Source organism: Aphelocoma coerulescens, chromosome 1A, assembly GCF_041296385.1.
Source record: "Aphelocoma coerulescens isolate FSJ_1873_10779 chromosome 1A, UR_Acoe_1.0, whole genome shotgun sequence".
Taxonomy (NCBI): Eukaryota; Metazoa; Chordata; class Aves; order Passeriformes; family Corvidae; genus Aphelocoma; species Aphelocoma coerulescens.
Window position 1 is genome coordinate 23,476,771 of NC_091014.1, and position 15,423 is coordinate 23,492,193.

At 34.7% G+C, this 15,423-nt stretch overlaps 1 protein-coding gene across 5 annotated transcripts in view; it reads left to right on the forward strand.

The window, feature by feature from the left end:
* The window catches only part of CADPS2 (calcium dependent secretion activator 2), a 292,353-nt gene that overhangs the window by 218,152 nt on the left and 58,778 nt on the right, over positions 1-15,423 (forward strand). For all 5 annotated transcript variants that reach the window (XM_068996437.1, XM_068996444.1, XM_068996463.1 and 2 more), the window contains one exon: positions 12,804-12,907. In XM_068996437.1, coding sequence (XP_068852538.1) covers positions 12,804-12,907 — 104 coding nt within the window. The remainder of the gene's footprint in view (positions 1-12,803; positions 12,908-15,423) is intronic.

Sequence of the window (15,423 nt, forward strand, 5' to 3'; positions counted from 1 at the left end):
AATCCTGTTTTGTAAAAATACAAATTTTATGCATATTAATTTTTTTAATAGCATGTATTTCTAGCAATACACCAGGAGAAACAGAGTTAGCATAGGAGCAAATTGAAGAAGCCTCATATATTTAGCAATATTATAAAGCCAACTTTTTTTCCATTTTTATCTCTGCTCAAATTCTCTGAAAATCATGAGTTAACCGATCTCACAAGTGATTAACAAAAGATACATCTCATCACTATAGAAACCAGTATTATATCATGGAAGTAACAACATGAAACCATCCTAGTAACCAGTTTATCATAATTAATTATGATATCATGTTGTGTTAAAGAAAGAAAGGATGAATATTAAATCTATTCTGGAAAATGGAAAGGAAAAAAAGAACTTTTTTCCTTAGTTTCTATCTTTCTGTATTCATAAAGGGAATTTTTAATGTTTGGTATTTAAATCATGTATCAAACCTGTTGAAACAATGAATATAAAACTAGAAACATTTTTGTAACATGACAAAAGCTTGCAAAAGATATCTAAACTCATTGACAGTAAAATGGATTGGAAAATTTTTTGCCATGATGTAAATACATCTTTTCCCAAGATTTTTGACTATATCCTAGAGGACTGTGGGACTTCCCCTGAAGCAGGCAAAGTTTGCACTTTAGAATATTCACACTGTTAACACTGAGTAAGCTGGAACAGCACATGAAACTGACTCCCATATTTCTACTTGCAGATTTCTTTTTGGATTTATTGCCTTTTGGTTGGAACACAACTAGATTTATTTAAATAGTTTTACACTCACGTAGTTGTAAACTCAAAGCACAATAGATTATTGCATATATAAAGATAAATAGGTGAAGTACTTTTCTGAGAATAAAGTACTGTTTGAAAGTGAAGGACTCCAGCATCATAACATCAGAAAATTCAATGCACTGGATTTCAGTAGCAGTGAGTCCTGTATTGGTCTCTTTTGATACTCTGGTCATTACAAACATCCTACTTTTGTACCAATATAAAAGTAACATTTTTCAGCAGTAGGTTCCATTCTGCTTCTTTAGGTTTATAGGAGCATTATTGTATCTGTGCACTGAAGTTGCATTCTTCTCTTGAAAGTAATTTATGTTAGTGTTTGCATTAAATGCTTACTCCTCAAATTGCATACAGAAAGCATATACTCCTTATCTTTATAATATTTCTTATGTCCTCAAATATGGCTGGCAGCCATTTTGGAGATTTTTGTCCTTTGAATATTTCTTCAGTGAACAACATCATATCAGTTAGTCAAAATGTAACTATTACAAGATAATATCAGCTATAGACCAATAGCAAATACCTAAAAAGTAGAGTTACAAAGAAGGTTCTAATACAAATAATATTCTCATATTTTTACTTTCTTATATTCTTTTAATATCATATATGTTTCTAAATTCCCAGGTGCAATATGGCTGCAAGCTCAGTGCCTGAGTTTGAAATAAAGACTATATAGGACTAGTAAATGCAAATATATTACTCAAAAACATGCACCATTTCTCCCTCACATGACAAAACCCATCACTTGTTTGATGTACTAAAGGTTTTAAGAATATTTGAACTCCTTATATGATATTTATTCTTCCCTAATTATATGAGTTTTATTTCTGTACTGATGTTTTTTCTTTCCCTATTTTTTTTTTATTTAGCAACAGCAGAAAAGGACTCAGGTGATTACTATTTGTGTGCATGTCTGCATGAATTACAGATGTGGTGTGTTGTGTCTGTTGTTATTCTTTTTCTTTTTCTTGATTTGAACAATATCAAGATACCAGAACATTTGTGAATATTAAAATCAATTTTGGTGTAGTATAGCCCATGTATTTACACTGATACTTAATTATGATGTACGTATTTATTTGCAGTTTAGCTAACTTTGTGTTTTGGAATATGATGAAATTGTATTTTCTGTGAAAGTATAACTAAATGATGCAGAAAAGTTTAATTTTGTTAAATTCACAATCAGTTTGTGTATTTAGAGAAATGTAATTTCATAGTCCTCTGCAAAAATTGTATCTGTTTCATAACAGGATTGCTCAGTTTATTAATGAAACTCTTCATGGGAAAAAAAATCTTGTAAAACTGGTTTTATATTTCTCTGATACAGCTTGCTTTAGTGATAAGTTTCTTTTTCTAGATACAGCTGAGGGTTACAAGGATGGTAGTTCTTTGTGTTCCTAATTTCATGATGATGATATGGTGTATGTTCTCCTATAGTACAGGGAGTGGGTTTTGAGTTCTTATATCCCAATATTTAAAAATCATCATACAAAGAGCACAGCTGAGATAGTATTTGCTGTTGAGTGTAGAAGTATGAGGGATTGTGCATATCTGTTCTGTGAGATAGAGCTGTGCACTGCTTTGTCTTACCTGACATACTTACCCAAAGGAGGATTGATTGGGGTGCTTTGTTGGGTTTCACAAATAGTATCAGCCACAGTTATGGGAAGGGGCATTGAGCTGGTGATGAACTGATTTTCCATCTGGAAGGACAGACTGGCCTGATGACTACAAATTCGCATGAATGTAGTTCAAAGAGGAGCTCCTTGCCAATGAGGGGCTTGAAAATTACCAGCAAATTACTAAAACTACATTTTTTAGCAACTGTGTCTGTAACTGAAGAGTCAAAAAATTCCACAGATTTCCAAGACTTCCACTGTTTTTTGTTTAAAAGCTTTAAATGCCCTGTAAATAGGATATCTATTTGTAAGTTTTAAAAAAGAGAGCAGGGAATGCACTAGTGGGATGGATATTCGTGCCACAGTCTGTTAGGATGAGTTGATGGGAGCTCATATTGCTCAGACAATCTGCTGACCCCTCCAATCAACAGGGAGAGGTTCCTGAGGCAGGGGACTCAGAGTGCTCTGAGGGTCCTTCAACAATTTCTCTGTGAAAGGACCTATCTCATACCATCAATTACACAATACCCTAAAGACAGTTTCCCTTCTCGGTAAGATGCCTAAAGCTAGATAGCACAAATATCCCATTTAAAATTTTCATGCCTGTAGGTATTAAAGAAAATATCTCTTCAAATTAGAAATTCACAAACAATTGAAAACAATTTGTGAAATGAAAAAATGTTAGAATTGTTTCCTTTCACCTTTGCACTCTAAAACCTCGCCTGTGGACTTTTATACAATATATACACTTTTATACAACGTTTATCACCTCAAGTACAAATACTCCTTGTGCCATTGCTAATCTTAGTTTTCCTCAGGCTCTTTATGTCAGAAACCCACACCATTAAGCACAGATGACATAGTTACAGGCATAGGAAAAAAATAAAAAAGAAAAAGAGAAAGGGCTGTACCTGATTTTAGTCATTTTACATTAGGTTTCTCCATGCTTTGAAAGAAACCATTGCCCATCTTAGGATAGCGAAGTTGTCCCTTAAGCGACTTGGCAAATAACTAGATTAGAGAATGGATGAGAGAAAAGCCAATCACATACAGTGAGTAAATGGAAATGCACTGTATGAGCTGGCTGAAGCTAGAGGTTTATAGGCTGTGTTTATAATTTAGTTGCTTAATTAAATACCAGTTCTGTCGGGGTCCCTTCCCCCCCGCCATGTAGCCCTGGGAGAGGGGCCCTGGGGGGAGGCACAGTGTTTCCCTGCTCCTGCCCAGCCTCGTTCCGCATTGGTTGTTTTGTGTTCCCCTGCGCGGGCAAAGGACCCTCGGGTCCTGTGATTGAGCAGTTCCTGGGCAGAGCCCGGCCATGCACCTGGAGAAATAAACATCTCTGAAACATCTACCAAGAGTCCGGCCATAGATATTTCTTTTCCACGGGACTCCTGGTTTGATACATCATGTTACAGAATCCCCGCTGTAACACCGGTCTGACTAAAAGTGCAGAAACTCAGAAAGTCGGAAAAAAAATAATTTTATTGAAAGGAGTAGATAGACTGTGTCCACCAGAATTTTTTGTAGCATTGAACACATTTCTCTAATGCAAAAGACAAAGCCACTGAGAGGAATCCCAATAAAATGACATTTTAGGGGCAAATCCTACTCCTGTTGCTGTCTCTAGCTGCACTCCTACAGATTTCATAATGAACTTGATGTACAGTATGCTTAGCCCTAATACCATATATTGTGCTTTTGTGGAAAATAAGGAAAAACTATTTCTAGATAACTATTATTTACACTTTAACTTGTGCACTAGATACTGATAATGAATCTTGAATTGCAGGAGTGTCCTTGTTAGGTAATACGGAGGTGAATATGCAAATTTTTTTTGTTGTGAGAATCCTTTCTCAGCAGTGTGGTTGTCAGGTTCCCAGGTCTATTCCCCAAGTGCTCTCATTTTCACAGTCTCAATTGAACAAGACTCTGAATGTTTCCCAAAAACAGTGGTTACTTTCTTAATGGCAAACATAGTGGTGTAAGCAGCACTTCCATCAACAGTATTTGTTTACAGTCAGGATGACATTTTATTTAGCATCTCCCTGTCATTGTACTGTTATGAATATGAAACAGATTTTTTAAATAAAATTACATTTGCCGTGGCAATTATACAGGGTTCAGCATGTCATTCCTTATTACATGTACAGCTGAATTTCTCATGGAGTATCTAATTTGCTCAGTGAGTGCCATTACCATTATAAAGAGAATAACAGGAAACCTACTATTATAATTTTGAACTATATCTAAGAAGTCTCATATAATGCTCTGGTAGTTTGCAGCAAGGGTTTATAATTTGTCAAGGATATGAATCACAGCATCAATATATGAAAACCTCTTTTTAAGTATGAGCCATTTTCATTTCAGCATATGCTGCCTTTGAGACTTCACTAGCTGAAAGTACTTTTTAAATCATTTTGTGTATGGCATGTCTTATTCAGTATTTAACTTACATTAACTCTTCCTATAGATAATGTTGAACATAAATGGACCTGCCAGATTCTGAGACCAGAGACCAACACCATTCTTCATATGCATTTTGCATACTTCCTATGAAGAGCCTATAGAAATTTGCATGGCTCCCTCACCTGTTTTCTCTCCTTCAAAAAAGATGGCCTTTCTTATACAGACTTCTTATTTTTTACTTATATTTTATACACATCCGTGCACACAGAGTACTAAAATGCATTATTTATTCCTTCTCAGAAGTTAATATTTTGCCCCATTGAAATCTGAATGGCTGAGGACTAATTAACTCTGCTATTACTGCTGTTATGGCCTGAGAAAAGACAGAAACTTACACATAAATACATTTTTCAGCAGAGGGGCATTATCTTGCTGTGCAGATATAAAAGGATGGGTTAGGGATTAAAGTGGTAAATGTCTGTAAAGCAAACAGGGCAGTCAGTATCTTTCATTGTCCATAGATAGTAATTTCTGAGGCAATAGACAGATGATAAAGATTTGAATTACAGGGCAGTTGTCTTATAACTCACTCTTTTTAAAAGACTGGGGTAACTCAGTATAATGGGCTCTTTCTGCCAAATAGGTTGAATAAAAGGAGTAAGAATAAATTGCATTAAAATTGGAGCGAATAGTTGCTGTGTAGTGTACAATTGCTCAAAGACAAATCAGTTGTCATCCCAAAATTTGTTTCTATCAGAAAGACTGCTGGAGGCTGAATAAATATTAACTCCATACAAGAGAACATCAGGAGGAACTCAAAAGTTTGCTGGGTTTTAAGACAAGGATGGCTAATGTACTCATTACATACAAGTTTCTAAAGGAAGGGTAGTATGTAAATGCCCTCAAGGCTCAGAAGGATCTGTCTGGCTTAAAAAGAAGAACACTACAAATATCATTGAAGCTGAGAAGGCAAGTGGAGAGAGTCATTTACCTGGAGAGGACTTGATTAAAGCTCTCCATGCATGTTCATTTCACTGAACAAAGAAAAGTGGATGAATTGCACAGCAGCATAGAACCTTCTTGGTCTCTGTTGTGCAACTAAATGGAAAGGAGGATGTGCATAAACATCCCTGATTCCAGTCTTGGAGCAGAGGTCTGTAAAAGAATCTCTGGTTTTTTAGGTCCGTATCCTGGTACGCCTTTGTAAATACACCTACATCCTCCTTTAGCAGTAGGGCTGAGGCAGTCTTTGTCACTGTGCTTCCCCTTTCCGGTCCCCTGTTTCACCCATGTGAAAATCATTTCAAGTTCTATTTGCTCTACAGGTGTATCATCACCTTTACAGTAAAACTAATTCCCAAAAATTAGCACGCTAACCTTGTCCTGTATCCCAAGTGAGGGAGGGATAGTTCCATCCTTCATTAGCATTTCATCATCTCCATTTCTTCCACACCCTATGATACATTTCTAGACAAGAGTTTTATACTCATGCGACTTAGGCTTTCATCACGTTATCTCTAAGTAGCCTCCTATTCTTCATTTTTATCATTTCAGGAGTCCTTCTCTATTAAAGTTTGAATTCCCCCTTCTTGAATGCTGGTGACAAGAACTGTGCAAAGTCATCCCTGTGAGATGCCTTGCACAGTACTAGCAGTACTGTTATACCAGAAACATTTTATCTAATATAGTCAAGGAACATGAGTTCTGATGTCTGTATCATGCTTGTGTCACACAGCCCTTCTGTGAAAAGTTAATTCAACCCAGTCTTCAGAGTTTTCATCATTTTGAGATGACATATTCCCAGTTTATAGAAAATGTTTATTGCTGTTCGTGTGTCAAAATGTATTGCCCCTTCTTAAAGTATTTTAATATGTTTTCCTTTAACTCTTGAAGGTATTTTAATATGTTTCTCTCTTCCATTCTTTGGAATTACCCAATTCTTTTTACTGCATCTATTTCCCATGTTTTACACATTTGTGTTGTCATTGTCCTCCTAATATTTACTCTAAAGTCCCTGGTGAAAATATTAAGGAAGCTAAGATGGATCTTCAAGGAATCTCTCAAGAATCCATTTTTTGCTCTTTCTCAGCACTGCCTGTTGCCTTTCACTTGAGGCATCTTCTTTATCCCACACACAGTTTCTTTTTTAATCCTCATTTTCTTCAGCTAAACTGGTAGTTTTCCCATGAGGCACAGTATCAAATGCTTTATTAAAGTCAGAATAGATGAGATCTACTGAGTTTCTTTTATACAAAAATATCTTATCTAGAAAAGCTACTGCACAAGTCTAGTTCAACCTACCTTTGCAAATCTGTTACATTTTATTCTATTTTCTGTTCATTTTATGTCCCCAGTTAGTGATTTCTTCAATTTTTGTTTCAGTTAATAATTTTTAACATCTCTTTTCCCTTCTCCTTACATGCCAGCATTAGATTTCTTGTTGTCATTTTTCAGTAAGTCTCTAAAATTTAGTCTTAGAATATTCTGGTTTTTTAAAAATACTTTTTACTAAGTCTGCATTTTCAAGTGCCAGTTTTCTCTCCATCTAATAGGTGAGTTATTCACCTATTCAGTTATTGTTATTCATGAAGCCTTGCAGTTTGCCATGTTTGTTATCTCTGAGTTTTATTCTACAGTATCAGGAAGAATATTAGTTCTTTCCCCCTTTGAAGTGAAATTAGAAGTGAGGAAAAGAAGGAAAATACTGACTGCTCGTGTCTATGTTGCCAAAATCAGAATACAAAGAATCATATATTAAGTGCTTTGATGATCAGCTGTAAAAAATGAGATTTTTCTTCTGCTTTTACCTTTTAAATTTTGCTATTTCTATGCTTTTCCATAAACCAAGATTCCCTTTTTTGAAAAAAAACCAAAAAAAAACCCCAAAAAAAAACCAACCAAAAAACCCCACCTGTGAGGGTAATTTCATTGAATGCTATGATAAATTTTAAAAAACTGAAAATACTGTAGTGTGGCTCAATAAAATGGTAGATTGTGGACTAGGAGATGTAAACTCTTAACTTTTTACAAATCTCATAATCTTTCTGTACTTAGCTAATAATTGTAATTAATTCCTTTTTTTTGCTCCTAAAATTTAAAATGCTATTGAAATCATAGAAAGCAATTATGGAAAGACTGGTTTCAGCTTCCTAATTAAAGCTAAATCCCACTATTCATATAAGGTCAGATTTTTTTTTTTAAACCAGAAAAATACGGAATGGCCTTCCAGATCTACCTCCTTACTGTTTCATGCAGACTTAATTCAGGGAGAAATTGCACAAAAATTCAGCACAGTCAAATCTAAATAATCCGTGGGTAGGTGATACCAGTTTGGGGTTAACTCTTCAGAGTGAGTATCTTGCAGGTTTCACTTGTTAAAAAGACCAAATGCATGGGCCCTGCTGGACCAGAGTTGGGTCTGTAAAGCTCAAATCATGATGTGTCTGTATTATCAGTTGCACTATGTCCTGCTTTACTGTAAGCCCGCTGAGGCTGTGAACTTGGGGGCTTCTCAGCATGCTTGCCTTTTTTCCAATACCTCTGACTGGAGACAGGTTGACTTTCCTGAGTGTCTTGTTCTGGACATGCTTGTTTGAAGAAAAGGGGGGAAGGATGAAATATGAGGCAGAGAAAACAAGTAAGGGCTATATGCTGTGTCACTGGAGACTGGCAGGCCAGAGACAGGAGTCTCCTAGTTGCACTGTGTTCTTAACCAAGAAAAAAATGCCTCTTTAATCAGCAGATTCCTGTGCTCAGCAAATGTCAATGAGAAATTAATCACACATGTTCAACAGCTTACATGCTGGGGAGAAAATGGAAGAGGTAAACTGTGCATTTCTCTTCAAGGATAAACTCTCTTGTGGAAAGCAAGCTTAAGTTAGGTTTTAGACACACTGTTGTCAGGTTTTAGACATCCTGATTGTCTCAAGAAAGGAGGACTGGGGAGAAGTTCCCTGACCTGTGTGACGCAGGAGGTGAGACTGGATGATCTGACAGTCCCTTGTGGCCCGAGGCTCTGTTGGTTCATGAAGCAGTCACTTTTTCATTTCAGTAGCGGTTCACTCAGTTAACTTAGCTCATTTAACAATATTTTCTCGGCACCTATGTGACTCACTGGTAATGCACACTTGAGAAAACATCCATTATTTGCAAAGCCTGGTTTGCTTTTTCATTTTGGCAGAACGTGAAGCTGAAAACAGATGATTGATGGCTTTTTCTGTTTATTTTCTAAAAGATGTCAAGCAGCATATTTACTGACTCGACTCCTGCTGCAACTTGTAAGTTTGAGCAGTGTAAACACATCTTAACAACCTTCAGTAATTGTGGGAAGAAAGACATCATGAATATAATGAAAACTGACAGTACAGATTTCCATTCCTGTAATTCTTTTATGCTTTCAAAGACAAGCACAGTATTTTGCTCAGGTGTTTTGAAGGTTCTAAAATTTCCAAATAGGAATTCATTGCTACTCATATTTTGTATACACTACTTGCTTGGTAAAGAAAAAAAAAGTTAATATTTCATTCTTTATTTCTCAAATTACTTCATAGCCCCTTGTGTATATACACATGTAAATGGTGGATATCCATAAGACATATTCCCTAGAATGTGGAAGGTCCTTAGTTACAGAGAAAAATGGCTAGCTGATGTGGTAACTTACAGATGGGAAAGGGAGCTTTAGATGAAGCTTAAGTGAAATGTAGGGAAGTCTATATCATGCAAAAGAAATTGCATGTACTGATTTATTCCATGAATAAGTAAACAAAAAAAATTATATTTATCTGAGGATGCAGACTGAGTGCAATTCTCTGCCACCTTTTCTTTTGAACAAGTCTTCTACGAAAATTATGGTTTTTAAAATATTGGTTATAAAATATTGGTTTTAAAATATGGTTTTTAAAAAGGTAGAAACATTAAGAGTAATTTGCATGTTTTTAGCTTGTAATAAATAGCTTCAGTGTAAACTAGTCAATAACACGGTGAGTTTCATGGAAATCTGAAATTGGAGTTCATTCAGACTAGTATGTCCCACATTTTTACTCATTCCTGCCATGAAACATCAATTGGAGACCTGCCATACTCAATTTAAAGCTGTATTTATAGTTTTCCTACTATTTTTCCTCCTAAACACGATAATCCTATTGAAAAAAAATGTTCCTGAACATTAGTCCCACAATGACTGAAAACTTTAAAATGTCTAGTTTAAATAATTTATCATGGCTGATTTATTCATCTGCCAGCATCATCCCTGATCATAGGTAAGTCTTCTTCTTCCCAAGTGGTTCCACTTTGGGGACACTGTATTCCCACATTGCCTGTGAGCATTTCTGATCCTCTCTTTCATCCATCATTTTATTAGGCTTATGATGCCTTTGAGACAAACACAACAAAAAAACTCCTTTCCTTTCCATTCCTGATCAAAATCCATCACTTCAGCACAGATGACCAGAACTGCATTTCCTTAATGCCTTGTTCTTGGCAAATGGTACTTGCCTGAGACCATATTTCTCTTCATGGTGATCTTATCACAGTGGTGGAGCAGGATAATCTCACAGGTGGTAAATCTTTTTTCTCCTACTCTCCCTAGTGATAATGATACTTGTTCAATAGCCATTTTTAGACCATCATGAGCTAATTGCAGGTGTGGAATAAGTGAATTTACTCCAGTGCAAAAATGCAACATGAAATTCAATATAATTATTAGAATTACTTTCTTAATAATTTAGAGGAGCCCTTCTAGGATATAATTTTTGAATATTTTACAGCTTATTTCATTTCATTAGGAATATATGCAATTATGAATGCAATTATTTTGTTTGCTTGGTTAGTGGTGAGGTAATGAATATCAGGCCAAGTTTGTAATAAAATGAGTTGTTTATGCTGAAGTCAGATGTTCCAGTCATGCTCTGTATTAATATCACTGGTTTATTCCTAAGACTCATTAACATCAGTGACACTGTTAGTGATGTATATTACCTGTATGAATTGTACTTGCTGTGTGTTCAAGGAGGGGAGTACACTGACTGCTAGAAGAAAGAGTAATTTCAGTCCAGGATAAGTGTAGAAACCACTGGTTTAGTCTGAGTCCAATAGTAGTCTTTATAATATAACCTAAATAATAGGCACTTGTCTGATCCTTTCTAATCTCACTTGATTCAATATGGTTGTTGTTGTTGTATTCATGTAATCATTGTACAGTATAAAAATTGTAAATGCAACACAGTACAGTATTGGTAATGGTGATCTTGGCATTATAAATGTAGTTTTGTGTCTCGTGTGTGCTTTGTGCTTGAACCATGTTCCTACACTAACTCTTTCTTGAGTTAAATCCTGGTTTTGGAAAAAAGAACTATTCCAACACATTTGGTTATGTGGACTCTTTTAATAAGATTTTAAAAAATTCTTTGTAGTTGCTTCAGTAACTAATTTGCCTGCTTGGCTTTTGCATGAAAACAATGTGGGGTTTTAGTCACTTTGAAGTAGATGTTTGCTGGAGATTCTAATCCAGTGTTTCTTCCAAAATTGCATCAAAGCTATATATTTCATCACTGTTATATGCATTAGTGTGCTAGTGCTGGAGAACTGGACAAGTTCTGGAATGTTGCTTTGACTTGCTAGAAATATTAAGTGTTAAAAATATTTGTTGCATGCAGATTGACATTCTTACTAACACCAAGGAGATTATTGTTTAATTAATCTGATAATGTTCTTTGTCATGATGAATGCAAAGTGGGAAAGAAATGTCAGCAGAATTTTCTGCATATGAAGATGTGTATTCACATGATTTGCTATCCACTTGATCCATAAAAATGCACAAAAAATCAGAAATAGAATTCCTGAAACCCTCAGTGACCTTGATATCAGCTTTATAAGTCCTCTGCAAACCTGGTTAATGTGATACTTTATATCTGATTATATTGTACATCATTTTCACCATCTCATGATTTATGCTTAGCAACAAGAGCTTTTTTAGGTAAACAAGCTATAATAGCTAGTGCTGAAGTTATCCCTAACGATTCAAATTTATTCAATATGTAGTTGGACAAATTACTGATTAAAATATGTTTGTAAAAAAATTCTGTTGGACTCTTCCCTTATCTCCTGTGATTCTTTGTGAAATCTACTGCTATGATTTTTTTTTTATTTCAAACTAATGGTTGTTTAATTTCCCTGTAAGTATTTTAGTTACATTTGGTTTACCTTTGTTGTTTCCTTTCTTTTTGAAGTCTACTGGGTAAAATGAGTGAGCCTCATGTCATTTGTAACTTCTGCATTTGTGCTTCTTTTAGGTGGAATTTTTAGCAGGCTTGTGTTAATTCTGTTATAAGATCCTTATTTCATAATGCTGCTTTTCACTATGGTACTGAAAAGAATGCAGATTCACCGTTACTGATAAACAACAGGGAGAAAATTAGTTATTTGAATAATTAGTTATTAGAAATTAGTTGTATGAATTATTGTGGTTTTCACTTTTCTTATTTTTAAATATGTCTAAAATTGAATGTCTTCTTTTGATGAAACATTTGGAATTTTTGACTGCTGCAAAAGGTACGAATATTGCTGATGACAGTAATGAGTCATCTGGTGAGAATGACATTGTACTGACAATAACAAAAAACATCTCCACTATCTGCTGTCTTTGTATATATGGCCTTGGAGAGAAAAAGAACTTCCTTATTGCAAAAGTTGAGCATCTAATACACTGATGCACCTGTTATTTCTCTCATATTAAATCAGATAATGTTTACGATGACCAGTGATGCTTTTGTGAATTATTTTCTCTTTTTAGTGATCCGGACATTCAGCGCTGTTTATGTGTATTAAATTATTATCCTTAACACTTGAAATTTCTTATACTTTAGAAACTTGTCAGTTTGCACCATTCCCATTAGTTTCTGACATCGTTTTCTCTTAACTGTAAATCATATTCGTAACTAAAGCAATTTTGGTTTATATTTTATATTCATACAGAGACCATGAATCAAGCAACACCTGCTAGAAAACTGGAAGAGGTTCTTCACCTTGCAGAACTCTGTATCGAAGTATTGCAGCAAAATGAAGAGCATCATTCAGAGGTGAGGCTGTAATTGCATTTGCTGTAGAGAATGGTTTTTTCCTAGATTTTCTCTCCCCTGATGCAAAGCAAGTCTGTCAAGAAACATTTTAGTTTTACTATCTGACATATGTTTAAGGCAGTTCACATTTACAGAGGAATAAGAAACTTGACGTTTATGAAAAGTGAAGTGAAATAAAACTCTACTTGAATTCGCTTGAATGAACTGTAGGTTTAGAAATGAAAATTAAAGAGCATAAAAAAGAGAAAGCATCTTTGTGCTGGAGGTGGTGAAATGGTATGGAAAACATTCATAGCCTTATACAGCCGTTCCTTCCAACTTTTCACCTCTCGTTCAAAATAGAAAGAAAATATGACTGAATGTTGGTTTTCATCATGCTGTATAAATCTAAATTATAGGTACAAAAATAATTATAGTTATCATAATCTCATTCCCATTGCTCTTCTGCTGATTGGAAAAGTATGCTTGTAAACTTGTGCTTTTAAAAATGTCATTGTAAGGTAGAAGAAATGAAATAGAACAGTTTTATGTTTCTTACTTTCATATCTTTTGCTTCATGATACAGAAACCATAATAGCTAGAATTCTGGCACCTCTTATATCAAGAAATTACAACATTTAACTTGCCCAGATACACTTGTATATATTATTGAAATTTAATTAATAAATACAGTTTTCTAAGGTTCAGGAAATTGTTTTTAAAATGTTCTCAAAAAACTCAATAAATATTTTTTTGGAAAATATGCAAAGGGATAAACATTATTTAGTATATACAGTTATAAAATATGATCATTCAAAACATCTGGTTTTATATCACACTATGGAATCTGATTTTTAGCTTACATCTGTCATGTGTGAACTTGTTATAGTTGTTTTATCTTATACTGAAGAAACAGCTGTTTTGATGATTTGAAATTAATTCCCTGGAGGTCCTGTTCTACACTACTGTTGCCACTATGTTACAGTGTAATGATTACTTAATAAAATGTATATATTGTGGTCTTTGTCTTTTGAGGACCTGCATGAATGTAAGAATATTGGACTTCTGTGGAAAAGAACACAGAAACAGAACCCAAATCAAGTCATACACATATGATTAAATATCTCTGTTCAAAGATTGCTTGCTGTACTTATTTGCAGTCAGAGATGTGGCATTTTTCAGAAGGGTAAATAGATTGCATGTGCCTTCAGAAAAATTTATTCAGCAAAAGTTTGCAATCTTATCTAAGGTACCTTGAAAAGAATAAAGATAATGCTAAGACTATTTTCCCCTTCCTTTGTTCGTGTAATAAGTGTTCAATTTCACTGAAATTTATAGAGCATACAGAATTTCTATATTAAAATATATGTGAGAAAAAGATTGCTGAATTATACATTCCCTACTCAAAAGTAAATATTAAGTATGGTGACTTCACATCGTAATGTTATGGAAATGCTCAGTGTTTGATGCTACAGCTGACGAAAAGGATCAGTAATCTGTAAAATAATATATCACATTTTTTAATACTAGATTTTTTTTTTCTTTTTTAAAAATTCATAACATTTACAAATTTCGGGGATTCCCAAAGGGAAGAGAGGTATGTGATTCCTGATGAACTAAGCATTGTTTTTCTCTGCTTATAGCATGGAACTGTGCATTGAACATGTAGCGTAAACTGTTGTGATGTTTTCTGGTGTTGCATAGTCACATTTGTGTGTCTTTCTAGAATCTAAGACCTCCATTCTTCCTTTAATCCTGTCAATGTTTTTGTTCTAGAATGTGTGTCACCAATTGCTAATTGCTTTTAGCCTGTTATTATCCCTAACAACTGTGCTGTTACATTTATCTGTAACTTTTTCTATTCTTCTTTCTTGCTGCCTGAGTAATGATGCATAGCTCTTGAGAGAGTCAGAAGAATTTCTGTCTGGGTTCAAAGTGTTGTTTACAAAGAGGAAAGAAATGGAGAGAAAATGTGTTCATTTTCTAGTTTTGTTTTTGCTTTGTTTTGAAATTTTGGCAATATTTGCTTGCTTAGAAGGGTCACCTGCCAGTGCCTATATACATTTTCTATTTTCATATAGTTATTTTCTAGAATAAGGAGTCTGTTCCTTTAATGAACTCCTATTTAAACAGGGTTTATTAATAAGAAACTTCTACCAGTTTGATGAAAAAGACTCCATTTCAAACTCTTGCAAAAGTTTTTGAAGCCTCATCTGTCCTCCTTACTATGGTGCCAATTGTCATCCTTCAGTCCTGTCACTGCAGCGCACTAAGTACTTTTCAATAGCAGAGGATGCTCAGCATTTCTTTAAAACCTTTTGTCAATTCATCATTTCTCCTTTTGCCCTATGTCAAAAAGAACTACAGGCAGTCATCAGAAAGTCCACAATGCAAAAACACATTTGTAGACCACTTTAGAGAAGTTGTCTTTTATTTGGTGCCTTTCAAACCTGAGTACATAATTCTGCACTACCCAGGGCCTACATTTCATAAATGCAAGTGAAGATTTCTGTGAATTTTTTTGAAGTTATAGGGAC